The sequence below is a fragment of the Acinonyx jubatus genome, chromosome B3 (assembly GCF_027475565.1).
Source record: "Acinonyx jubatus isolate Ajub_Pintada_27869175 chromosome B3, VMU_Ajub_asm_v1.0, whole genome shotgun sequence".
Classification (NCBI taxonomy): domain Eukaryota; kingdom Metazoa; phylum Chordata; class Mammalia; order Carnivora; family Felidae; genus Acinonyx; species Acinonyx jubatus.
This window is the reverse complement of record NC_069386.1, coordinates 77,933,800-77,960,423: the sequence shown is the minus strand read 5'-3', so window position 1 is coordinate 77,960,423 and position 26,624 is coordinate 77,933,800. Positions and strand designations below refer to the sequence as shown.

The window sequence follows — 26,624 nt, the reverse complement described above, 5'->3', positions numbered from 1 at the left end:
ACATAACAGACAACACTGTGTGTATATATATGTTTGTGTGTATATCTATCTCTGTGTTTTACCTTTTTCAAAATTTCTCAAGATAGTCACTATTGGGAAAAATGGGTATTTTTGTCTTCTAAGAGAAATTTTTCTACTCCTAAAACACTTCTTTTGCTTACATATTGACAAACTCTATCTATAATACTGGTTAGATGTTGGTTTATTTAGACAAAATATTGAGAATCATGGAAGTTATAATTTATAAACTAATTACTATTTAGTATTTCCTTTTAGCATATTAGATGAGAACTCTACAGAAATCCATTCGTGTAACTAGATAAAATAATTTTTTAATTCTAATATTCTTGACAATGTACGTATTCATTAAGGTTATAATTTTTAACATTTTTGAAATGAAAGACTATATTTTTACCTTTTTCTTATTGTCAAGCTATTTGGTGAATTTATTACTTTAACCTTTGCTGTTCTAGATTCTAGCCAGTTCAGTTATATTCTTCAAGGCTTTAAGAAACATTTAACATTAATGTTTTACCAGCCCTATAAAATGCCATCATAACTTCCTGTCCTGGATATAATCAGTTAAAAAATCATCTTTTTTGTGAGGTGGGAGTGCTCTGAAATTATCACAGTGTCTCACTCAATATTATTTATGGTAGTATAATATTATGCTTTTTCAGTTAAAAACTGATTAAGTTATATTCTGTTCTAAAAAGTAATTTTAGAGGTGCTTGGCTGGCTCAGGGCATGGAGCATGTGACTCTTGATCTTGTGGTCATGAGTTTGAGCCCCACGTTGGACATGCAGTTTACTGAAAAAAAGAAAGAAAGAAAAGAAACGAAAAAAAGTGATTTTGATTCTTAAAAAATGCTCAAATGATTTTTTAATGGAAAACCTACCATAAGTCAGCAGCCATTGTGCTTTTTGTTGCTGCACAACAGTGTAACAGTACTACACAGAGTATTGCTCTACATTGTAATAATTGCTTACAAAAAAGAAAAAGTCTTGCGAGTAGAGCATAATAAATATGCACAACTGCACATAGTGTAGGGGTAAGAAATGAAGTTAGGGAGACCAGATAATTTGTAATACCCAACACTAAAAGAGCAGGCCCAGGAAGAGGCCTCCACAAAGAAACTGAAAAGTTAAGCCTAGACGCACAGGGGATGAAGCAGATGAGAACAGCTATCAGAAGAAAGGTCAAGTACTATAGCAGCAGAGGAGTAGAGACAAAAAAGGCTCTGACCTTGAAGATTGTAGAAAGTAAAATGACTGAGTTGGAGTAGAGATCACAGTGCGTCAAAGAATAAGTGGTGTTAGGGAAGCAGAGAATGTGAAAACAAGAGAATCTGGTAGTGAAGGGAAGCAGTCTGAAAGGAGTCAACGGGAAGAGAGTGGGGTAGAGCGGAGGGGAACACCAGATTTACAACAAATGTTGGAACAATTGAATCTCAGTTTAGTTTGTATGTGAAAAAACTTGAGTAATTAGGTCGACTTCCTGTTTTCATGTTCATATTTATTTACTACTACTGTATTCTGTATCTACTACACTATAGTAGGATAGAAGTGAAGAGCTTGAGGGTGCCCTATAGATTCCCTATAAGGTTTGTTGTGAGAATTAAATGGGATGTAATGTATGGAAAAGGCCTGTCATGTGATGATGGTGATGATGATGGTGATGGTGAAGGTGAGTGTGTACAATTACCTGGGTACTGTGTGTACCTTACATATCTTATTTCATCTAATGCTCACAACAGCCCTACCATTGAAGATGAGGAACCAAAAACTCAGAAAGTTTAAATTATTTCTCAAGGTCACAAAGCTAGTAAGTGAGAGCCAAGACTTTATTCTTTCCATTTTAATGCGCATTAGTTTACCAGCACTTTAAAATTATACTTTCTTAAGGAGAGCATTTTGCTGGTGGTATAATATTGTCCATATTAAGTAGTTCAATATCCTGTTTCTAAAACACATATTTTTGTGAGAAAATATCAGGCTGTTGATAGGTATAGCTTTTAATGTTCCACTTTTGTGTTCTAAATTGTGGCTGATTTTATAGTACATATTTGATTCAGAATAATGGAGCCAAGAAATGAAATCTTGATGGATATAAGTTGGTGCTCATTAGAAATGTTAATTTATTCAGTGAAACATTTTTGTAATTCTTAAAATTATCTTTATAAATTCTGGTGTTCTTTAATATATATGATATTTAGTAACATTATGCTAATATTTCCCCTTTTCATTTTAAAGGAAAACATCGTAAAACAGGAAGAGACGTAGCTATTAAAATCATTGACAAATTAAGATTTCCAACCAAACAAGAAAGCCAGCTTCGTAATGAGGTTGCAATTCTACAGGTACTTCTTTGCTTTTCTTTTGGAGGCTCTAAAATATTCCTCCAACTTCTTCAAAACAAAGAAAAGTTATCCAAATATCTGTGGCGTAGATTTTTGGGAACACTTTAAAATAACTGGAAAGGCAGATCAAGCATCGAACTACTACCTGTGTAGTATCTTTCCTGAGTCTGGGCAACATTTGTTCTTTTTTATGTACCTAATTCTGGATTTTAATACATTATTAATGCTCATTAAATGGGTAATGTTTCAGCATTTGCTCATTGTGGACATGCTGAGACCATTTTGTTTCACATTGTAAATGACCTTGTCTTCATAAACATTCCACCTTTATGCTGTGATAATTATATGAATTGAGTATGTAAATGTCAGCATATCAAGTAAATGAGTAATGTATGCCTGAGATTCAGATCATCTTGGTATTGTTAATGTCCTCTTTGTCTCTCAAAGTAAGCCTTTCCCTTAATATTGAGCATGTTCCTTAACTCCTTTCGTTAACAGTCATCCCTTTTACTTTTTTTTTTAATGTTTGTTTATTTTTGAAAGAAAGAGACAGAGAGAGAGCATGCAAGCAGGGGAGGGGCAGAGAGAGAGGGAGTCACAGAATCCAAAGCAGGCTCTAGGCTCTGAGCTGTCAGCACAGAGTCCAACATGGGGCTCGAACTCATGAACTGAAAGATCATGACCTGAGCCGAAGTTGGACACTTAACCGACTGAGCCACCCAGGCACCCAGTCCCTTTTCAAGCCAGAATATGTTAGTCAGACATATTATGTGGTATATACAATTTTTTGTAACTGTTAAAACTTTTTCCACACACTAAAAGGAAATTGAGCAACTGTTTGCTAAATGTGGTCAACCTAGCTATTCAGTCTAGACAATTAGGCCATTGATAAATGGCCATTTTTTTATATAACCACCATAATTCTCTACTTGTTGTGCAAGCTGGTCATAATTTCTAATTCATAGCTTTATTGAATAATTTTCATTTGAACATCACTAACAAAGCAAAACATATTGTATTTCTTCACTTGTTTCATTTAACTGCACTTTATTGAGTTTCATCAATAAAAAGTTGAAGAAAATGCAACTTCCGCCCTAAAGGAGTTCATGTGCATGGACAACCAAAAATAATGCTTGCTATACATAGAAAAATAACATAGACTTTTCTGGGACTAAGAATTTCTAAAGATGGTGTTTTTGTGCTTCTGAACAACTATGTAACACAGAGAACTACCACAGTGTTCTCTGTTTTCATGGGGAAGATGATAACCACGGCTCTGAAGATGCCAATTCATAGATTCATAGCTTGGCGTTTGCTAATCAGTTACCGAAAAAGATTTTTTTAGAAAATTCTTAACTTGGCAACATTGAGCTGTAAGTGACGTCTGAAAAGTTAGTCAATGACATCTTGCCAACCCTGGCCCGTGCCGTCCCCGTCTCCACTCCCACATGGTGTCCTGAAGGCAGATCCTTTGCAACAGGCCAACATCCAGACTGGCGTGTGTACAGAGACATTTATCCTTCCTACCAGACATGAGGGAAGTTTCTTGGTTAACATGGCTCTGTCACTCTACATTTTATGGCAGTGGCAGAGAGTGACTAGATCAATGTTGAATGTCTGATTTTCTGTGTCTAGAACCTATAATTGGCTCTCTTGAGCATGTCTGTATGTTATCAGCTGCTGATTCTATAGTAAGGTAGAAAAATAAAATACACCTGAGCATAAACTGCCTCCCATTTCCTCTTCTAAAAGAGTGGATGCAATCAATAACTCAGTTGCAATAAACAGGCTTTGGCAACATTTTCATTATGGGTTTCGAAAGAAAAAAAAAATGTTTGGTTAGGTTGAAAGTCAAATTCTGCCCCTTGAGTACATGAAGAGTTGGAACAGTTCTCATATTATGGCCTGAAATCTCAGAAATGCTCATTGCTTATCACTCCTCCCCACTGGCCCTAACCAGTCTTCACTTTTTTCATCAAACTTGTATTGATTGAGTACACATATCACGAACTAAGTACTGTTCTGTGTCCAGTGGTTACAGTGGAGGCAGAGACACACAGATCCTTTTTGTCATGGGTCTTAGTTTGAATCACTCAGCTATGCCTTCTGTCAGTCAGATGTTTGCAGCATATTTATGTGTTGAATTTTCAACCACATAGCATGTACTATGCGTCTTATTAAGGTTTGGCTTAATTATATGCACATACTGGATTCAGTAGTTTGTACTTTATCATAAAGTTGCCAATTGGTTCAAAATTTGTTCATCAAAAATAGGGAACTCGTCCTATCTTCCAACTGAAAAAAGTGAAAAAAAAAAGTTTGAACTTTTTTACCAATTGTCAAATTTATCAGCTTCCCAGAAAGATTATAATTCAATATCCAGAGACAATGGTGTTAAGTTCATATCATTGATATATAAATGCCACTCTCACCTTATTTAAAAATACAGTCCACTCAAACCCCCTCACATCCATACCCCTGTACCACCCTTAACTCTGATATATGTTTTTTTTTTCTTCCATAGCACTTAATTGCCTTCTGGTCTGTTACAGAATTTCATTTGTTGTATTTGTTGTGTGTTTCTCACCCCAGCCCCTTCACTAGAATGTGCACATCTGGAGGGCAGATATCATGGTTTCACTTACTGATGTATCCCGAACACAAGAATTTTTTCCTGGTGCACATTACGTGTTTAGCAAATATTTGTTGAATAAAATTGTACAGAAACACCATCCTGTCACATAAGATGGCATACATAATATCCCACTAGGTAGCAGGAATCTGGTCCGCATTTGCTATTAATGTTTAATTGGTTAGTTAAGAAAGATTAACTATGGTTAATGTGGTTAGTTCTCTGAAAGCCCTCATTGCCTCATTTTATATTTTTATTAAAAGTTAGAATTCATCTTTTTGGACCTGAAAAGACAAAGCAGTAATGGGGATAGAGGGTGGGGGTTAGAATTCTGACTCACTAACTGATACGTTCAGACAAAGTGCCATGATCAAAGTCAACTGGATGGTGAGAAAGGTTTTCTTCTACTAACCTTATGGAACAGAATTCCATCCCTCTGGATATAAAAGTGATTCCTGGAAGCATTTGATATCCTCTGCCTTGTGGTTCCCTACTTACAAAAGCTGGAGTCCTCGTTTATGGTTGTACCTGGAGTTCACAAGTTCTGCCCTGTCCCCTCCTCCTGATTCTTCAGAAGTGGCCATGTTGACTAAAGTGACTGATGGCAGAAATTCCTGCCCATGCAGCTCTCCTAGTCCTCTGGCCAAATGCTAATTTGTTTCTGTGGTTTGTAAAAAAGCTCCTTAGCTTATAGAAGACTTCAAAGTTGTGTAACTATGGAATATGTGAAAGAATTCTTTCTTTCTCCATTTTCTCCTTTCTATATAACCTAGGTGAAGGCTTTCCAAAATCTGATTCAGTTGTTAGAAAATTAAGCTCTTCAGATATCTTTAAATAGTTGAAAAATTGAGGCAAGTCTGAATCTTATGGCATAGTTATTATCCCTTACTTATATCATTTAGAAGAGCTCTGCTTTCATTAGATGTAAATACTTCATTATTATTACTGTGTTTCAGAACAATGTTAATTAACGTAGATGTTAAACATTTCATAAAATCCCCAAGGGATCCTACTTATATTATTATTTTAAAAGTTGTATCTTGATTTAAAAAAAAACATGGAAAATTTGAAATTATTTTTTCCTATTCATGACAACAAAAAAGAATAAAAAAATTGTTGTTTAATGATTAGGAATATCACAGAAAACTGACCTTTACAAGGAGATGAAACTTTATCTTAAGAAAACTTAGAAACTTAAAAACCTACAGTAAATGATATCGGTATGATATATATTTAATGTACTTTATTAACACAGATTTGTTCAGTCAAAATTAAAACACAGGCACTTCTGTTTATGATACAAGGTGTGAAAGCATTTTGCAATTTAAAAATATAGAATACATAATATAGAAAAAATACATAAGAATTTTACAGGCCATAAGTTAAATATATCCCTTGCACTAACCTCCAAAATTACCTCCATTACTCTGGTTTCTCTATTGGGAGGCACTCCTCTTCTCATTCATGTGTCTCTTAACTTCAAAACAAAACAACAGCAACAGCCAAGTGTGGTTGGGATTTGTCTGGGCTGCCTTGCACAGCTGCATCCAACTCTCCCTTTGATATGGCAGCTCTTGTAGATTTGTGCTCTATTCTTTTCATTCTTGTTCATAGATTTCCTTGTCTTTGGTTTCCCTGCCTTTCTTAAATAAAATGCAAGGCGCTTTGCCATCCCCTTGTTTTCTTCCTCTGCCTGCCTATCACCCTTTGGCTGTTTTTCAGTCTTTATCTCAGTCCTTGCAGGGCATTGATCATTTGTTCCTTTTTCAAATCTCTGTCCTCACTCCCTCCTGCACTTATCAGATCCTGTTTCTCTTTCCCTGCTAGTCCTTCCAACTTGTCTTCCTGAACTTCTCCTTTCTTTCATCTAAATGGCCCATACTAATATGGGACTCATTCCTGAAGTGAGGTCATCCACTTTAAGGGAGTCCTCTGTCATCCCTTCCCAGGTCATTCCTTAATTGATCTTTTGAGTTCTGATCTTCCACAGGCACTTGAGTCTCAGACCTTTGACCTTAGGACATCTCCACTTTGGGCCGGTCTCACCCCAAACCAACCAAACGCTTAAAACCAAACGCTTAAACCTTAATCATTCTTCCAGGTTCTAAGGCAAGAACCCTTTTCTTCAATTAATAAAAATATTAAGTCCATCAGCAATAACTGTGAAATACTTCCTTTATACAAAGCAAGTTACTGAGCTTCTGGCCCAAGTAAAAATGAATGAAACCTACCCAGTTTCATTCTGACTTCTATTTGGGCAGTCAGGTACAAGTAACTACAAATCGTGTTAGCTGTGGAAATATAGTGAAAGAAATCACGGATTATGACTGAGGCCAGAATGTTGGAATCAGGGAAAGTTTCCAAGAGAAATATAGCATTGATGAAATCTTGGAAGATTCATAGGTTTTTATACCCAGAGAAATGCTGGAAAGGGCTATTAGGCTGAGGGGCTACCTTAGTAAAATAAATATTCTATGACAAATGAGTAGAAAAATTTAGATCATTTTGGAAGAGTGGCCTTCAAACATTTTTCATCATGTATCTCAAAAATAATTCTAAAAGAAAAACTTTGTAACTGTTTGTGTATTTTTAAGATGACAGCTAGAACTATTTTGTCATATTTTAAAGAGTTTTAATTTTGTACTATATTAAAGTATCAATACTTAAAAATAAAGCTATTATAGAACTCCTTTAAATGTATGCATTAGAATCTAAATGTCATAGACATTTGATATTCTTTACCATCCATTTAAAAAAATATGTGAATGTGCATTTCTTTAACAATAGTACAATTCACAACATTCCTTGTTTCCTTTGCCTATATTTCACTTTTCCCACAAAATTATATTCCATTGTAATGTGTTTTTATACCTGGAAGTCTTTTGTTGGTTCCTTTTCATAATTATTTACAATAAAAATAAGTATATATTTAAAATTTCTTGATTACCACACTTTAAGTGTTTAAAACATACTTTTGGATTGAGTTATAATTATTAGTAAAAGCTTTATTCTGTAAAATTTTATCAGTACTTCTTAAATAAAAAATAAAGTGTTACTGAAAGTATACTATTTATTGAGATTAATTTTTTAATTCAGTTCATAAGTTGGTGGGTGTTTATTACTTAGTGTTTGAGTTAGAATTCAGCAATAGTTTTCTTTCTTTTTAACTGTAGGAGCCACTTTGTAAGAGAAAACAAACAAAAATGGTGATTTATCTTCAGAAATTCATTTCAGTCCCCTCTCCATTAATAAATCCATTAAATCTTCTTGAATTTTGGTGAAAGTGTGAATTAGAAATTAAGTTACAGAAGTATTGATTTCCATGTTAGTGTCAGCCACTTCAGACCAATATAGTATTTCAAATTTTCTCTCTACTTTTCTCCCTGAGGATTTTTCTTCCTATTTGGAGTTAGTGAGAAGTATCCATTGTAAGGGAGAAAAATTTTTATGAAAAGAAACCGCAATAGAGAATTTAAAAGCTATATGGCTATTCTCAGGTCTGTATTAGAAGATAATTTGTGGACTGGTATGATTCATTCATTCATTCCTCATATATAACTGAGGGCCCACCATGTTCCAGGCAGCAGGGATACAGATATAAACAAAATAGATTTTCTTAAAATTATGCTCTGTTCCCATATCTCTTAAAAATCTTACTTAGGAGACTGCTGTTATGAGTCAGAGTGTGCAGTAAGACCAGGAAATGGATTTCGTGTGAGTTCATAGAGAACCTTACATATTGTGCCAGGTTGATTGGATTTTATTCTGCTTGAAATGTTTTTGTTTTTGTTTTTTTAAGTTACGATCAAAATAACATTTGGGGATGGCATATTATAGAGAAAAAAGTTTGACGACAAGAAAACCTTGTTAGAGGCTATTTGCTCCTTTCAACTGCTAGTGACGAAGTGCCCCTGTTCCTCGTCTTTCTTTCTACACATTTGCCCTAACTTCATCCTTAACATTTCCATTGGCACTAGTCTAGACCAAGCTTTTAAATTCATCCCTTGATTACTGCAACAGTGATATTCTGATAGCTTGGTTCCCCATCCCCCAATCCCACTCCATCATCATCTGCTGGCCCTGCCTTTTCTCTGGTTCATCTGAAGACCCCAACCATATGAGTCTTTAGTGGTTTCCATCCTATCCCTCCCTAGCTTAGTAGTTTTCTTATTTCATCAAATCTATTTTTCCTGTTTTTTTTTTACATTGTAGGTGATCATGCTGTACCTTATCACTCCTATCCAACTGAACCTTTCATTCCTCTTTGAATTATTGTTCTCATCATTACTCTTAACCTCTGGCCATTGCTCAGCTTTTAATTCCAAGGCTGGATGCCCATCCTGGTTTACTTGGTTTATCCATGTTTGATTGACCTTCCAGATCTCCCAGTCTTGTGCTGTTTTCCATATTTCCTGTTTATCTATGGTTTCTAGTCTTCATATAAAGTAGTAGCATTTATTGAATACTTCTTATGTAATAATTAGATCATAAACGAATTTGAAGGTCTCAGCAACACCTTGTTTTCAGCTTCCACAATGCCTAGCATGGTAGTAAAGACTTTATAAGTAACCGATTAACTTTTGACAAAATGATCTTAAATCACATACTGTATTTTCTTAAACTCTTTCTCAGGGCCTTTGTCATAATACTTTTTGTATGAATCAATAAATTTTAAGTTCTAATTTGAAAACTGTGGTATTTGTTAAGGAGGACGAGTTTGTAGAATAGCTGCTAATTGTTCCTATTGTTACAGGCTGTCTCAAAAACTGAATCCTGGGGGAAAAATTGGGCTTTGGGTGCAAAGAAAGGCAGAGAACATATCAGAGTGATGCTTTTAAATACAGTGGAACCTCAAGATCAAGAGAGGATTTGATAACATAGAACAACACTATGGTGGTATATGGGTTTAGAAATAGACTGAGCTATAGGGGAAGTCCCACCAGTTAGGAAGCTAAAGAATCGTCAAGGCAATTTGTCATGGTGGATGTCATAACAGGTAGAGGGGACACTGAGATGAGAAGACTTGCCACAGGCAGCATTCAGAAATCTAGACAATATGCTGAGATGGGCTGTGAGATCATATTGAGGAGACTGAAGTAACATGGACATTGAAAGCACACCAGTTAGAACATCAAGACCCCAGTTCTAAATGGATTTGAGTCCACAGAGAGTACTCAAGTAATGGATACTATCGTGTTTAAAGAGCAAGAGGTCTAGAATCAGATGCCTGAGTTCAAAGCTCAGACTTTTTATTTAAGAGTTCTTAGGAACTTGGATAAATTAATTAAGCTCTTTGAGCCTCAGTTTCCTTACCTAGGAAACCTTGTAGAGATGTTGTGAGACTCAGATGTGATAATTTTGTGAAACTCTTAGCAGTGCCTGGCATATAAGTAAGTAAAAGTGCCATACTTACTAGGTGTTACTAGTATTGCCACAACTAGGCTATAGAGTCTAGCTTCTAGAAACCAGTTCCTGTAACTTGTTGAATTCCCTACACATAGAACCTAGAAACATTATTTCATCCTAACAAAGAACATGGTTGACTCAGAACCTAGACTGGGGCTGAACACACTTTAACATATGCCTGGCCCCTGATGGGTGCTCAGTGAATATTTATTGAACAAATTGTCTAGCCATACTGAAGAAACCAGGGGCATACAGAATTGCAGAGCATGCCAGCAGATAATAAAGCATTCTTTACCATTTTGTCTAAAAATGTCAATGTGTAAGTAAACGGCTTTGTTCCCTTAGTCTAGAAGGATGATCAGGAGGTGGAGAAAAGATGATCATGCTAGAAAACCAGAAAATAATATTGCCAAGTGTGGGTGGGAAAAATGAAAATTTTTGCAAACTGGTAGTTTTTTAAAAAATCATGAAGGAGTCATTTTTTTTTCTTTCTCTAGAGAAAAATATGCAACATTTGAGTATCTTTTCTTTTAGTGTGTAGGAAGAGGTTAGTTTATACTTCTGTTGTTTCATTGAATATGTTTATTTTATTTCTTAAAATATTTCTTTCTGTTTTATTGCATGAAGAATTTTCATGAAATTGTTTCTTTAGATAAGACATGTTTTGCAGCTCTGAGATAATCTTGTTATCTTCTGCATGTTCCGAAAAATGAAGCCCATTGATTATGTATATACATATCTAACATGGAGGAAAAAAAGAAACAAAGATCTATTATAAGAAAAAGAAAATGAACTTAGAGATTTTTCCAAATAGGTATCCTGTTGAGTAAGAAGTTAGTCAGAATGAAAACTTAGTGTCAAAAAGTCAGGTTCCAAGTTAAAACTCTTCCTTCTTCTCTCTCTCTCTCTCTCTCTCTCTTTTTGGCAGGGCGGTGGGGGGGGGGGGTAAATCTTTTTTTAGCATTGATTTCCTTAATTATGAATTCTAATTCATCTGACTTGCTGTGCTTACTTTGCAGGAATGTTTTGGGGAACTAAATTAAATAATATATAAAATGTTTTTTAAATCAGTGTTTCCCAGTGTATTTTTGGAAGAATACTAGTCGGTCCTTCATGGAAGGGGATGGGGGTAAAGATTCCCTCATTAAGACAGTTTAAAAAATATGTGTCTGATATCTTATATTCAGATCATCCCACATCTTAGAAGTGAATACAGTCTTTCACTTATTAAAGATTCTGAAAAGCCCCATGATTAAGAATTTGTTTAATTTTGAGAATATATCAATGAAACACATTTTGCTACGGAAACCTTACACAAATGTGAAATGTCACCATTTGACCTGTTTGCCAATAGTGTCTGTGTTCTGTTGCTGTTCACTAGACCCTGTATACTCACTCCACTTCCTATTATCTGGTATATAAGGCATTAGAAGGGTTATGTGTCTGCACAGATCATTTAACGCTATAAGAGAATGTTATGCTTTCTGGAGTGCTGGCATCTAAATATAGAAGCTGGGCTACAGTGTTATGATTTGTTAAAAATTACACTTTAAAATCTAACACCAAGACTAGATTGGATTTATGCATTCATGTTTCTAGCCAGATTAACAGGAAATAAAAAAAAAGTGTTGCAGATGTGTCTCCATTGCCATGCATTTGATAGCAAGTTGAAAAAAATTGCAGATATTTGAGCCATTTTCAGCTATCATATACAATAAACACATCTTGATTTACAAATTCCAATTTTTCTATTTTAACAACCATACTTTTAATTCCTGCCTTTCCTCTAAACACAAACTGAGTAATAGCATGGAAGGAAGGGTGGGGGGTCATACTTTATGGGTGGAATGTTACAAACACTGTTGTTGGTTGTTGTTGTTTTTTAAGGCATTGGTCATTTGTTAACTTTCTATCTTTGAAGTCTTTGTGTTGGCTCTTTTTACCTAGTCAACTTGAAATTGTGGTCTTAGTTGGGGCTTAAGAGTTAAGTACGGGAGTACATATAAGATCCTTTCTGTGTGAGAGTCTTTCCTGAGTTCTCCTGATAAAAATCACCCCCACCTCCAAAGATCAGTATCAAATTCAGCCATATATAAATATTAATTCCAACAAAACCTCAGTGTATCAATCCAAATTACAGGCTCAGGAACCTGGATTGGGATTTTAAAAATTTCCATGTACCTTGAATTTGAAGGGTTCCTGGTGATGAGTGGAAAATATCACATAGCTTTATACTACTTATATCTGGTGGGAAGTCAAGAAAGGCTAGAAATGACATGAAAGATGATGAGAGATTTTTTTTTTAAGTATTGTTTTCTGTATACTTCTTCCTCTCTGCGTTTAGCTGCTTCTCTTCTTATACGGAAAGGAGAAGACACATTGTATTTCTCATGTGTCTGCAGCAACCCTGGAGTCTAAAGCTAGATTGGAGCATTTCCAGAATTGATGGAGAAGAATGACTGACAGAAGTATAGACAGGTTTATGGACATACATAAATACAAAATCATGCATCAGAACTCGGTTGATTTTCTTGCTATGCAAATATTGAATTAGTCCTTTTTCTTTTCTTTTTATTTATTGGGCGAATGTTACTTAATAGAATACACAAGACTTAAAGCTCATTTAAGATGAGAAAAATGTTGTAGTAAATTGTGCATTACAAGCTGGCCACCTGCAAGTTTCTCTCTTGAGAGCCAGGCAAGATACAGGTGTATCTTTTGTTTTTGGCAGTTAATGAAGATACTTCAGCTTACCATTTCTCCCACAAAATTTTGGATTGTATTAATCTAGCATCAGTCTGTGCTAATTACTGCTACAACAAAAGTAAGTTGCATTCTAGTTCTGATGGGTGGTATGAACAATTCTTACCAAAAATTATGTGAATGTTTCTGAGTTCTGAAGGTCCAGTGGGTTAAATTTGATTGTGGCCCCATTGATCTAAATGTTAGCCAGTGGTATCTATTTACAAGAAGATGGATTATTACATCTGGTCTTGTTGTTAAAGTCATATTGCATGCATTTATTCCTCTGAGAGTGTATGTTAGCTTTATTTTGTTCTAGACTGTCATCAATGTACCTTTCTAAAATTTTACAGATTAAATTTGCCAGAAATGCTTAAAGATAACTACTAAAATATGAGCCCATTTAAACTGTAGATTTTTGGCCAGCTGAACATGAAATGGGCATACATTTACACACAACCAAGTGATCTCCATCCAGAAGGCCTTTCACCTAGTGTAACAAAGTCTTCTCATGGTTGACCTCAGAGTGATGCGTCTCTGCCATCACTGAGGTCTAAACATATGGCAAGAAGAAAGATGGGGGAGGACAAATTAGAAGGTTCAGGTTAACCTATAGCCTCTGTTACATGAAAGGCAAAAGGAAATTTTCTTTTCTGCCACTAACTGTAAACTTTTAGATATCAAACTAGACAGAGAAATGTGGCCCAGATCTTGTGAAAATGGCAGAAAATGTGCCTAATGACAATATCAGCTAACCTTTACTATGTACCAGGCATGATTCTAAGTATTTTATATACATTAAATAACCAAGCCCTAGTTACATTACAGAATTAGACACATTATTGTGCCATTTCACATACCAAGGAATGAAAGTCAGTGGAATGTGCAGACCTGGAATACAATCTGTAGCAGTCTGTTTCCAGGGACTGTGCCTCTGAAATTAGGCTCGCGGCCTTGAGGCTTTCCTTGTGTTTGTGCCTGCTCTGAGCGAAAGGAAAAACAAAGAAAGAGAATGGTGTCCTGAGGCCTATTCTACACTAGAAGTTAGAAGTACAGTGATCTTTATTATCTGAATGGCCCATTTTCATTGCTTTATTTCTCACTCTTGGGACAATAATGAAATCCTAGGAAATTAGGTTTTCACAACTCATGTAAGGGAGGGTTGGCATGGAGGGAAAGGGATAATGTAGGAGTGTCCTGATGGTGGCCTTCAGCTGCTGCTGCTTTAACTTGTCTCTTGCTGGTAACTCTTGCCTTTGAGAATGAGCTGATACTATGAAAACTTCCTTATTGAGAGCTAGATATAAAGTAAATACAAATCACCTAAATAGCATTAAAATTTTGTTTCTTCCTTTCAAATGTGTTGAAATATTTACCAGAGCAGTGGCCAAAACATATATTTTGAAGGACTGGTGCTTAGAAACCACCAGGATGTCTTTGTCATTCCCTCGAGACTTTAGGATATCATTTTCCAACTCTTACCATTGGTGACATCTCTGATATTCACAACTGTATTATTGGTGTTTATCATAAAAATCATTATTTATAATGATAGTAGCCATCGTCAGAAACCTGACATTGCTCATTAGCAGATTCAAGTGAATTCACAATGAAAAATTCATGTACTGTATTTTTATATGAAGAGAGAATATCAACATATAGTCTATTTGATGCAAAATGTGCTAGCTAAATATGTCAGGCAGGTATCATCATCTCTTCAATAAAATCACTTAAAATTTAAAGAATGTTACCCATGTACTGAAAAGTAAGGAGATATAGGAACTGTTCATCTTTCAATCAAATTTACAAATTTGTGCTGGACATTTAATATATACCAGGCACTAAGCTTACATGGACTAGGTGTAAAATTGATAAAATGCAGGCGTTATGGAGTTTATAGTCTTACAGGTAAGACACATAGGTCCATCAATAACTAGGTATGATATGTTAACTGTTATGAAAGAGAATTTAACAAGGATTGAAGAAAGAGGGTTGCAGAGACATCCAAGTCAGACGGTGGGAGTCCATGAAAGCTGCCTAATAGTTGAATATTCATATCAGACAAAATGGTCTGATTCAGGCTGAGAGAAAGTGTGTATGAAAGTGTAAAAGGGAGAGAGAGAGGGGTACTTGTTCTGAAAATACTGTGACTAGAGAGAAGGGTAGATATATAGGGAAGAAGAAAAGAATCTGGGGAAATACTTGGATAGGAGGAAGAGAAGTAGCTGATGGTAAAGGGTCCCATGGGCTGCGCTAAAGGGTACATCTCCTAAAGCTGGTGGTGATTCCCTTATGAGCTAGAAGCAAGATGGAATGTTCAGAATCACAGTGGCAGCCCTTTGAGGAGTGCACTAGGGGCTTCTGAGTGGCTCAGTCAGTTAAGTGTTGCACTCCTGATCTTAGCTCCAGGAGTGGGCTGGCGGAGAACAAGACCTAAGACCAAGAGATCAGTTGGGAGGCTGTGGCCCATCCCTAGAAGAGAGATAAGGCTCAAACTAAGGCATTAATGGTGAGGATGAAGGTGAGGCATCAATGTAAGAGGAATTAAGGGGATGAGCTCTAAAACTGGTCATTGGAAGTGAGGGGGAAGAGAATGTTAAGGATGACTCTCAGGCTTCTGACCCAGATGGTTGGCCATTTACCAAGAGAGGAAACACCACCAGAAGACTAAGTTTGGGTGGAAAGACACTGATTCTGTTGTTGAACATCTTTCATTTAAGTCGACATACCTAAAAGACAGTTGGATAGGTTCTGGAATTTATGAGAGATAGCTTAGCTTTCTTACCAATTTTGGTATTATCTTTACCGAGTCTTCTTATAATCACCTGGTTTCTACATTGACTTTTTTAGCCTCTCTCAGGGAATTAGATGCTATTTCCCTTTTATAAGGTATCAGGTGATTGTGATTTCTAGAGGCATTAAATGAAGCATAAATTATAAGAGAATGTGATTGGAAAATGGATAAGATGTCCTCTTTTCTCAACACTGGCAAGTGGGCAGTAATGAGGATCAACAAAGTCATTGCCACAGTGCTTTACCTCTGAGAAAGTTACCTTACGTCTCCATGAACAGTGCTGTGTAATGAAATATTCTTCCTTCCGCTCTGCATGCCATTTAGAATTTAGACCTTGGACTTATCACTGTTAAGTTTATTTCCTTCTGTCTCATTTTGAACTAAAACATTTAGGTATTTGATAGAAAACTAGTCAGAAGTCCCCATATTCAGGCTGTATTCCTCTTAAACAACCTGTTAAAAAGATGTGTTGATTCTAATTCTCCTCTTTCCCACCTCTCATATGTTTGAGTATAATAATCCTAAAGGTAGAATAAACAAGGGGAAAACATGACATCTTTAACTAATCACAGCTAAATATATGAAATGAATATTTTAATTAGAAGTAAAGAATATAAGTACCAATGAAATATTGTTGAACTTGAATCTGAAAAGTGTAACCTAAAATAGAATGTATATACACACTAAAAATGTTAAATTTTTATTTCCTTTCTTTTAGATAAAATATCATAATTTTTATGAAAGGTTCTGCTTTTAGTGACTAGTTTCCATTGATTACATAAGAATTCTCTAGGCAACTTGAATCAGGAAGATTTTTGTCTTGATCTCCAAATGGTATTTCCTCCAGACTTCAAAATAATTTATATTCACCCCATGGATATGTCATCAATCTGTTAAGTGTGAATGGACACTATTCTTTCCTGTACTTGACCAAATGTTTCATTTCCTGAAAATTAAATTACTTAAATGCAACAAACAGATGGTCAGAGTGTCCAGTAGTAGCTTACTCTGCCATGAAATTTATTATCTGAATTCTTGAGGTAGGCCTGAGAAGTTAGCAAAATTCTTTCTGAATACTAGTATTCCATGGTTAGTGTTAAAATCATCAAGCCACTTCTAAGTTAATTTGGTTACTTTTTACATTAGTAGGAAAAGTTGAAAAGTTATTTCACATTTTATACAGAAAAGTAAAATTGTGAGCAAGTCATATGGACCACTTGGGTTGAAACTTATCTTAGAGTTACTCTTCAGTAATTAAAAAGACAATATGAATTATAAATGGTAATAGAAAATAATGGCTTGAATTTGTTTTATTTCCACTCTCCAAATATTATTATCTTTCTAGGCTAAAGAAATAATTATCAGTATAGTATAGAGAATTTGGATAAATAAGGCATGACTCTTTCTATTCTCTTTTCTTCTGTTACTGTCAAATAGAAAAACAACTTCGGTCATTTGGTTCAATGCAAAAATTACAGCTCACGAGTAAGCATCTATGATGGCCTTGTCTCAGCTACATATGAAAAGCTTTAAAAATATCAACTTATTATATATTCTCTCTGCAGAAAAAAGAAAAAGTCATTTTGCTCTTGGAAAGATTTTTCAGCTACCACTGAGGGTATTCTTTAACAAATCTATAAAGCATAAGGGTTTTTATAAAAGAGCAAGGGCCAAGTGCAACAAACCTATTAGTCTAAAATTTTCTAAAACATTTCTTTTTCCCAGTTGTGTATACACAACTTACAATTCAGTGCTTTTATTGAACTTTTTAAAATCTGTATACCTAACTCTATTCAAAGTCCTTTAGTAAAAATAGCAAAATTTTCTCTTATCCTTTCCATAAAGATGCTATTAGAGGACATTTTAGAGTCTTTCAGAGTTTACAGTGAACATGGCACAAGATAGTTGACAGTGAACAGTCTTCATTAATCCATTCCTTACTTTTGGCCTAGAACATTCTGGGAGTACACCAGATAAACACATTTAAGTCCTCACCTACGTATGGGGGCTTGTTAAGTCATGTAATAGAAGAGGGAAAAGGAAAAAAGAATGGCTGAATGAAGGACTTTAGTGTTTCTAAGAACTCCCTCTCTTAGAGACATAGAAGTAGAAGCACATGAAGAGCAACACTGCATATATATTTGGCTACTTTAGGCAGGAGAGTTTCCTGGCCATTTTCTGATTCCCTCTTCTCCCTCACCCTCCACAGTCCAAACCAGGGTAAGCAGAAGCAGCAGGCTGAGCCACTACAACACCAGTTCTGTTCTCCCCTGCCCTTCCTGAGCCCCCTTTAACCTTTATCTTCTTCACACAACAGTTTCTCCTGTGTCTACACATGGCAGACCCCCTGCCTTGCTGCTACCTGCTTCTGTCAGTCTCCTGCTTTCCTATTCATTGTTCTTCCTCCCCACCCAGTCGATAGGCCTTGATCATTGAAGAAAGTCAAACGCTCCAGAACACTGCTTAAATGTTTGAAGTTAGATTAAATAGAAATCAGTTCAGGGGCGCCTAGGTGGCTCAGTCAGTTAATCGTCCAACTTTTGGTATTGGTTCAGGTCATGATCTCATGGTTGGTGGGACTGAACTCTGCACGTGGGGCTCTGTGCTGACAGCGCAGAGTTTGCATGGGATTCTCTCTCTCCCTCTCTCTCTCAAGTAAATATTGTGTTTTTTTGGTTTTTGCTTTTTTTTTTAAGAAAAAAGAGTTCAGAAAATACTCAAAGAAGAAGGTACACTTAGCACATCTTATGGTGGACTTGTTCCAGGAGGGTCATAATTCAGGCAGGACTCATGTCATTCTTAAAGCCTTTCCTGTCATCACTGATTTAAAACAGGATAGCTGAAATGCCTGGAGACCCAGGTGCTGGTCTTTCCATTCAGTGTGGCTCCTCTCTCAGGAAAGGGGATGGCAAGACAGTGTGACAGGCTACGTGCAGGTTCGGGAATGAGCAGTGCCATTGCTGGTTTTCCATACTGCATATCAAACACATTTATGCATTTTTTATCTGGAGTCTCCCACCTAAGGATCTGGCACTCCCATAATGCTGAAAGCCCAGCAACCATCTGGTCTTATTTGTAGGCAGTAGGGACAAATAAAGTAATAGTAGTGACAGTGTGAGCTCAGTTAATCCCACACTGTCCATGTGCTTCAGCTCTGACCAGGAGAGACTGTTTCTGGAGGCTTGGTCTATCCTGAAGTAGCCAGATATGACCAGCTAACAGTGTGACAGTTTTAAGAACAATGACCCCAGCACTCTGGAGGTGAAAGGCTTTGGGGTAGATGTGTAGACATCTGCTCGGACCACATCCAGAAACTTACTATTCCGTGATCGCATTGATGGTACATGATTGGGCACCAAGGCATCAGAACCAAAAGGACCCATCAGAGATCTGAGGCAGAGATCAAAATGGCCAAAGTAGAAGAAAGGCATCCTGAGAGACAGGATATCATCATGGGAGCTTCTGCCAGCCGTGGCCTGGCTCCGTATGCAGTTAATGCCAGGCATCCCTTACCATCGGGTGGAAGGTTGACTACGGTGCACTCTCTCCTGTGGCCCATTCTGCTGCTCACCTCCCCATATCCATCTGTGAAGTCTGAATACTGAGCCACCTCAGGTTTCCAGTCATTTGTGAAATTTTCATTTTATATATACACTTTTATAACTAAAAATTTCTTTTCTAAAATAAAGCTTTTTTTTTTTTTTTTTTTTTTTTTTTTTTTTTCTGTTCACAGCTGTTAGCACATTTAAGTTAGTCCCTGATTCTTCTTTAGGTAGTTTGTGTTCATGATGATTTCTTCTTCTTTTTTTTTTTTAAAGTTCGTTTTTCTAAGTTTATTTATTTATTGAGAAAGAGAGAGAGAGCAGGGGAAGGGCAGAGACAGAGACAGAGAGAGAAAATCCCAAGCAGGCTCTATACTCTCAGTGCAGGACCCAACACAGGGCATGGGGTTCGAACTCATGAAATGTGAGATTGTGACCTGAGCCGAAATCAAGAGTCAGACTCCTAGCCAACTGAGCCACCCAGGCTCCCTGATGATTTTTTTTGTTTTTCTGTTTCTCATTGAAATATAAGTGGAGGGTGCCTGGGTAGCTCAGTTGGTTAAGCCTCTGAATTTGTTACAGGTCATGAGCTCACGGTTCGTGAGTTTGAGCCCCATGTCAGGCTCTGTGCTAACAGCTCAGAGCCTGGAGCCTGCTTTGGATTCTGTGTCTCCCTCTCTCTCTGCCCCTCCCCTGCTTGCACCCTGTCTCTCCCTCTCTCCCTCTCTCCCTCTCTCTCTCTCTCAAAAATAAATAAATATTAAAAAAATATAAAAGAAATATAAGTGGAATATATAGTAGTTCTTTTAATGTTAGCATTTTTTGTTGTGCACAGGAAAAAAACAAAATAAAGATTAGATGATCAAAGGCTTGGTTGATGACCCCACAGCAACATTCAGACTCAAGCATCATCACAAGGGTCCATCTAATGTTAAGAGTAATTTTATCTTACCTTTGTGACAATTAACATGTCAAGCGCTGGGGCAGCTCATTCGGTTAAGTATCCCACTCTTAATTTCAGATCAGGTCAAGATCTCACAGTTTTGTGAGTTCGAGCCCAGAGTCCGGTTGTCAGTGTAGAACCTACTTGGGATTCTCCCTCTCTCTCTGCCTCTCCCCTACTCACACTCTCTCTGTCTCTCTCAAAATAAATTAATTTTAAAAAAATCATGTCAGGCCAAATGCAGCCTGTCATTAGTCATTGCTTTATTGTGGAAATATTTGTTGAGTGCTTGAGAACAATGCAGGACCACCACAGAAGCCTCATGGTGCACTGAACAAATATGTGCTTAAAACTTTTTTTTTTTTTTTTTTTTTTTTTTTTTTTTTTGCTGTTTTCCTGGCAACCTAAACTCTGTGTAAGAGCTTTGGTAGCAAACTACTGCAGCCTCCAGTAGCAGAGCAATTCCAAAAGGTTTTGACTAATATGCTTCATCAGTGCCGTCAGATGCACCACAAGTATAGATTTCATCTTGTCTACGTTCACTTTCTCCCGAGTGTGGAGAGACGGCCCGGTATGCTTATTTAGTATGGTGTGCTTAATATTGGAGATGATCCTAAGAAATTACAGATTTCTCAATATGGCATTCTAATTAAAACCTAATTAGCAATTCACAGTGTTGGAACTTAGGTTTTCCAGCATAGAAAAAATAATTTCACTATGCATAGAAAGTAATGATATATTTTTTGGAGACATTAGAATTTCAAAAATATAAGGCAGCACATGTGGGATTTAGAAATGTTAAGAATCTGAAGTGTGGGGTTTCTCCATAGCTTTAAGCTTGAACAGTTTTATATAATCAGTGAGCTTGCCAAACAGTATCAAAAAACTCATTTTCTTCAAGTGCTTTATTTATCTTTAATAGAACCTTCATCACCCTGGTGTTGTAAATTTGGAGTGTATGTTTGAGACGCCTGAAAGAGTGTTTGTTGTTATGGAAAAACTCCATGGAGACATGCTGGAGATGATCTTGTCAAGTGAAAAGGGCAGGTTGCCAGAACACATAACGAAGTTTTTAATTACTCAGGTAAGAAATCAATTAGAGTCAGAAAAAAAAAAAAAAAAGATAATGTTCAATATCAAATGTTATCACTGCTTAACTGCAGCTTCCTAGCCTTGTTTAGTCTCTATGTGCAAAGTCTGAATTACACTCAAAAAGTTGCAGGGGCTTATAGTATTATTTCATTTGTATCTGTGGTCTCCAGAGTCCAGTGTCCCAAGTGAGTAATGTGTATGCAGGCCCACGTATTAAAAGTCCTCATGAAATTTTAAATTGCACAGTGACTAAGTCCTGGTTCTTTGAAAACATTCAAGAACGGGTATCCCTGGAAGATATTATTGACAACTGTTATCTGAACCTGTGTTGGATGCTGTATCAATACCATCATATGCTACTTTTTCCACTGACGTTTCCTTAGAAACCTGCTGTTAATTTAGCTCATTTCAGTGCTGTGCGTGTAAAGAAGCTTAAGTGTTCATTGTGAGTTTTCTCATGGCCCTTCCAGTTTATGTCCTAGTCGAAAACATTTTGAAATGAACTAATAGACCAAAATAAAATCATTGTGGTGACTTTCTTCTTTACAGATACTTGTGGCTTTGCGGCATCTTCACTTTAAAAATATCGTTCACTGTGACCTCAAACCAGAAAACGTGTTGCTAGCCTCGGCCGATCCTTTCCCCCAGGCGAGTATAAAAGCCTATCCCAGCAAACCCAGCAGCTCTGGCTCCCCGGCGGGATTCTGCCACCTTTCATCCTCAAAACCTTTATTTGTTTCAAGTTTTACCTGTTCGTGTTCATCCACTTGTTTCCTGGTTATATTTTCGGGACTTCAGTTTTGTCCCTCTGGCTTCTTAGTTCAGCCTGCCTTAGCCAACACAGGAGCCTTCTCAGTGGGCTCTGTTACCTTCTGTTGTACCCCGATCCTGGCGTGCTGGCATTCCTGTGTGGAAAGCACAGGCCCGAGAGGGAGAACACTGGAGTCCCGGGGACATTTAAGTTTAGTGTTGTTCTCAGGGACAAGGGCAAAAGTTTCTGCTTTCCCTCAGCTCCAAGGATGGAAAGCAACTGCATATCTTCCCATGGAATCATGACTGAAGTGACCTAAGTCCCTGAAATGACCTGACTAAGCCGCTAAGGTGGCTGTCTGCCTTGCTTCCTTGGCATCTTCACGTCCTGTCTAGGTTCCCACCCGGAGTTAGTTTGGAGGAGTATTGTAGGTAACATGGCAAGCCTCTATGCTTATCCCTCAACCTTTCTTTCTTTCTTTCTTTTTCTTTCTTTCTTTCTTTCTTTCTTTCTTTCTTTCTTTCTTTCTTTTTAATTGATGTATTTATTTTCAAGTTACTTAACATACAGTGTAGTCTTGGCTTCAGGAGTAGAACCCAGTGATTCATCTCTCACATATAACACACAGTGCTCATCTCGAAAAGTGCTTCCTTCATGCCCAGCACCCATTTAAGCCACCCCCCAACACCCCCTCCAGTAATCCTCAGTTTGTTCCCTGTATTTCAGAGTCTCTTTTGGTTTGCCTGTCTCTCTTTTTACCTTATCTTTCCTTCCCTTCCCCATGTTCCTCTGTTGAGTTTCTCCAATTCCACATATGGGTGAAATCATGTGATACCTGCCTTTCTCTGACTAGTTTCACTTAGAATAATACCCTCCAGTTCCATCCACATTGTGCAAATGGCAAGATTTCATTCTTTTTCATCTTCAAGTAGTATTCCATTGTATATATATACCACATCTTCTTAACCATTCATCAGTTGATGGACATTTGGGCTCTTTCTGTAATTTGGCTATTGTTGATAGTGCTGCTATAAACATTGGGGTGCATGTGCCCCTTCAAATCAGCATTTTTGTATTCCTTGGATAAACCTTTATTTATAATAAGCCCTTGAGTTTAGTCCATCCCTTCCATATTTACATGACATTTTCCTGCCTTGTAAAACAATATTACCCCCTCCTGAGTATACATATTTTCACATTTATCACTTTGTTTTGGGTGGGGGGAGGAAGGGAGAATGTTTAGATGATGTTTTTGTACCAGAACTTCCAGCACTGTGTTCAAGTATATAAAATGGAAAATAGCTGTTACTTCCATCATGAGAAATCCATACAATGTATGTAAAGAATTACAGTTGTCTTTGGCAGACCTGGGCTAAGACACATGATGATGTGTGTCTGTGACCTTACCATTCCTGCAAACCATTATTATCAACAGGTGAAACTTTGCGACTTTGGTTTTGCCCGGATCATTGGAGAAAAGTCTTTCCGGAGGTCAGTGGTGGGTACCCCAGCTTACCTGGCTCCTGAGGTTCTAAGGAACAAGGGCTATAATCGCTCTCTAGACATGTGGTCTGTTGGAGTCATCATCTATGTAAGCCTAAGTGGCACATTCCCATTTAATGAAGATGAAGACATACATGACCAAATCCAGAACGCAGCTTTCATGTATCCACCAAATCCCTGGAAGGAAATCTCTCACGAAGGTAATATCTTCCATTCAGAAATGATAATGGTTTAATCCTTAAGTGTTATATTGTTAAATCAATTGAGAATTATTAAATTGATAAATGTTCGTTGCAAATTGTCCACTGGAGTAGGGGCGCAATTTGATTAAGGTGGATTGGGAAGGACCAAAAACGTCTTCTGATGAAATGTACATATGTTGTGGAGAGATTGAGCAATAAATATTAAGAGGCAAATGAAACAAAAAGAAACTGTTAATATTTTGATATATTTCCTTAGAACTTATAAATACTTATACATTGGTGTAATAGAAACAGCTAATCTCTACCAAGAATAATCTTCACCTACCATATACCTGCATTTGTATTAAGCACTTTTAATCCATTATGGGCACAAGAACTCTATGATAGTGATAATTGAATTATCATACTATGTTAGTCTGCAAGTTCTTTGTGTGCTGATTTCCTTTGTGTGACATTAAAGTATGTATGGTATTTTATCTAGCCATTTCACTGGTATTATATTTTTAGGTTGTTTCTATTTGATCCTTAAATATAATTTCCATATGTATCTCTGATGATTTCTTTAAGATAGATTACCTTGACAGTGAGTGTTGCGTTATTTAAATTCTTAACAAACCTTTCCTTCTCCTTAAAGAAAAAGAGAGTTTTAAAAGAAGTGGCAGGGGCAGTCAGGGCAGAGAAAATAGCACGCTTCAGAGTAGAATTCCCCAATGAACGTACTTTGGAGTTCATTCAATCTCACAAAAACCCCGTAAGTATTACTTACCCTTTCAAGGAAGAACACTGAGGCAAAAGAACTGACAGACACCACAGGCCAAAATCGCCAAGCTAGTAGGTGACAGAGCGAGAATGTATACCCAGATGTGTATATGCCCAAGGCATATACCCAGATATGCTGGGTATAGACCCACATAGACTGGGGATATACCCAGTCTGATCACATATTCTTCGATCACCAGTCCTTTGGTTTTCAGGCCACGTCTAGTTCTAAGTTTGTTCAAATTTCTCACCACTTTAAAAGGCAAGTACAGTCAGAGATAAACATCTGTTTGATATCTGTTACTGCATGCAGTGATGTGGGAATCAGAAAAGAACGTATATAAACTGCCCGAGGTAATTAACTCCTGTTAGTATTAAGTGACAAGAGTTATCCATTATCAGGGCTTTGAGTTACTATTAGCAATAACCCTGAACATCTTCTAATTAGTTGTAAATCATAGCTGGATGGGTATATCTTAAAGGAATCTGTGACCTACAAATGAACTATCATGTAGCCAAAGTACTAATGAAATATTTCGGATAATTCAACAGAGGCAAAAAGCAAAGTATAATTAGGTTTCTTTTCCTGGGGGCAGAAAGATGGAATTATCAATAACTTTGTGACCAGTTAGGAAACACTACCTTTAAATATGGCTAACCATTATGTTTGATACCTGCAATCCATAAATCCAATAGAAGGACTTGCTATTGTTACCATGGTGCAAATCTGGAATACCTCTGAAGCTAGTCATGTTTTCCTGTTATGCAGGAATAGAGCATTGGGTAAACTGCCTCCACATTAAAATTTTTTTTTCTGGGAGTAGTGTAGTACTTTTTCTTGAAGTAGTAGAATAAATGATGCTTGGTCTCTGATACGATGGAAATGTCCTGGCCTAGCTGTTAGATATAACCTATTTAGGGCAGAAACAAATAGCTATAGATTGTGAATGTTTAATTATCACTGATAATAGAGGCCAGAGACCTAGATATTAATGGCTCAAGAAACTCTTTTGGGAAATCACAAATATATATGTAGATAGATAGATAGATAGATAGATAGATAGATAGATAGATAGAGATATATATAGACACACACACACACACACACACACACACACACACACACTAGGTAACATGAAAGAAAAGGACAAAAGTAAAATACTCTTTAAAGAACTTGAAGCTAAATGGAGAGATGCCAAGTTCAAAGGAGAAAGAATCACTGTGGACTTGACTAGTCAGAATTGCGTTTTCAGAGGAGATGAAATTTAGGCCAGTCACTAAAAATTGCAAAGAAAGAGATACAGCATTTGAGAAAGAGAATTACATGGGAAATTTAAAAGGCATTTATATTTGACCAGGAAGTACATATTTTACTTGGCTACAGATATTTCTAAGTGCTAAAAATTTCATATCACTCAGACAAAGTGATATAGAGACCAGCTGAGACAGAACTTCACTTTTCTAAATCAGTTTGGGAATTGAGAGGGACTGGCCTCTCTCCTCAGTATCTTCCTCTGACTCATCCTTGCCTTTGAGGCACAAGAGTTGTACTATTTGCCAATTGCTGCCCTGGATGGGAAATGAGTTACCTAGTTGCTGGTATATGAACAGTATTAATTGTTGAATATAAAGAAAAAGTGAAATTATGTCATAGTATTAGCTGAGGTGCTACAAAAGTAATTAGGCTAGGTGAAAAGGACAGGCCCCAGGTCTGTCCCACTATCTTGTTTAGAACAAACAATTCCCTCACAAAAAGTTGTAACAGGAGCTGGGAGCATGCAATTTTAAGCACGTAGGATCTGAGAAATACACAAGGAAACTAGTATTGGCAAAGGATGGTCACAACTGATAATAGTAAATTTTTAGTCTCCATATACTTTAAACCTTGCCAGAATCA

The 26,624-nt window shown here is 36.8% G+C and overlaps 1 protein-coding gene across 2 annotated transcripts in view; it reads left to right on the top strand.

The window, feature by feature from the left end:
• Nucleotides 1-26,624, top strand: part of PRKD1 (protein kinase D1) — a 327,764-nt gene that overhangs the window by 284,009 nt on the left and 17,131 nt on the right. For both annotated transcript variants that reach the window (XM_053224336.1, XM_027065517.2), the window contains 4 exons: nucleotides 2,254-2,360; nucleotides 21,342-21,503; nucleotides 22,061-22,159; nucleotides 23,698-23,965. In XM_053224336.1, coding sequence (XP_053080311.1) covers nucleotides 2,254-2,360; nucleotides 21,342-21,503; nucleotides 22,061-22,159; nucleotides 23,698-23,965 — 636 coding nt within the window. The remainder of the gene's footprint in view (nucleotides 1-2,253; nucleotides 2,361-21,341; nucleotides 21,504-22,060; nucleotides 22,160-23,697; nucleotides 23,966-26,624) is intronic.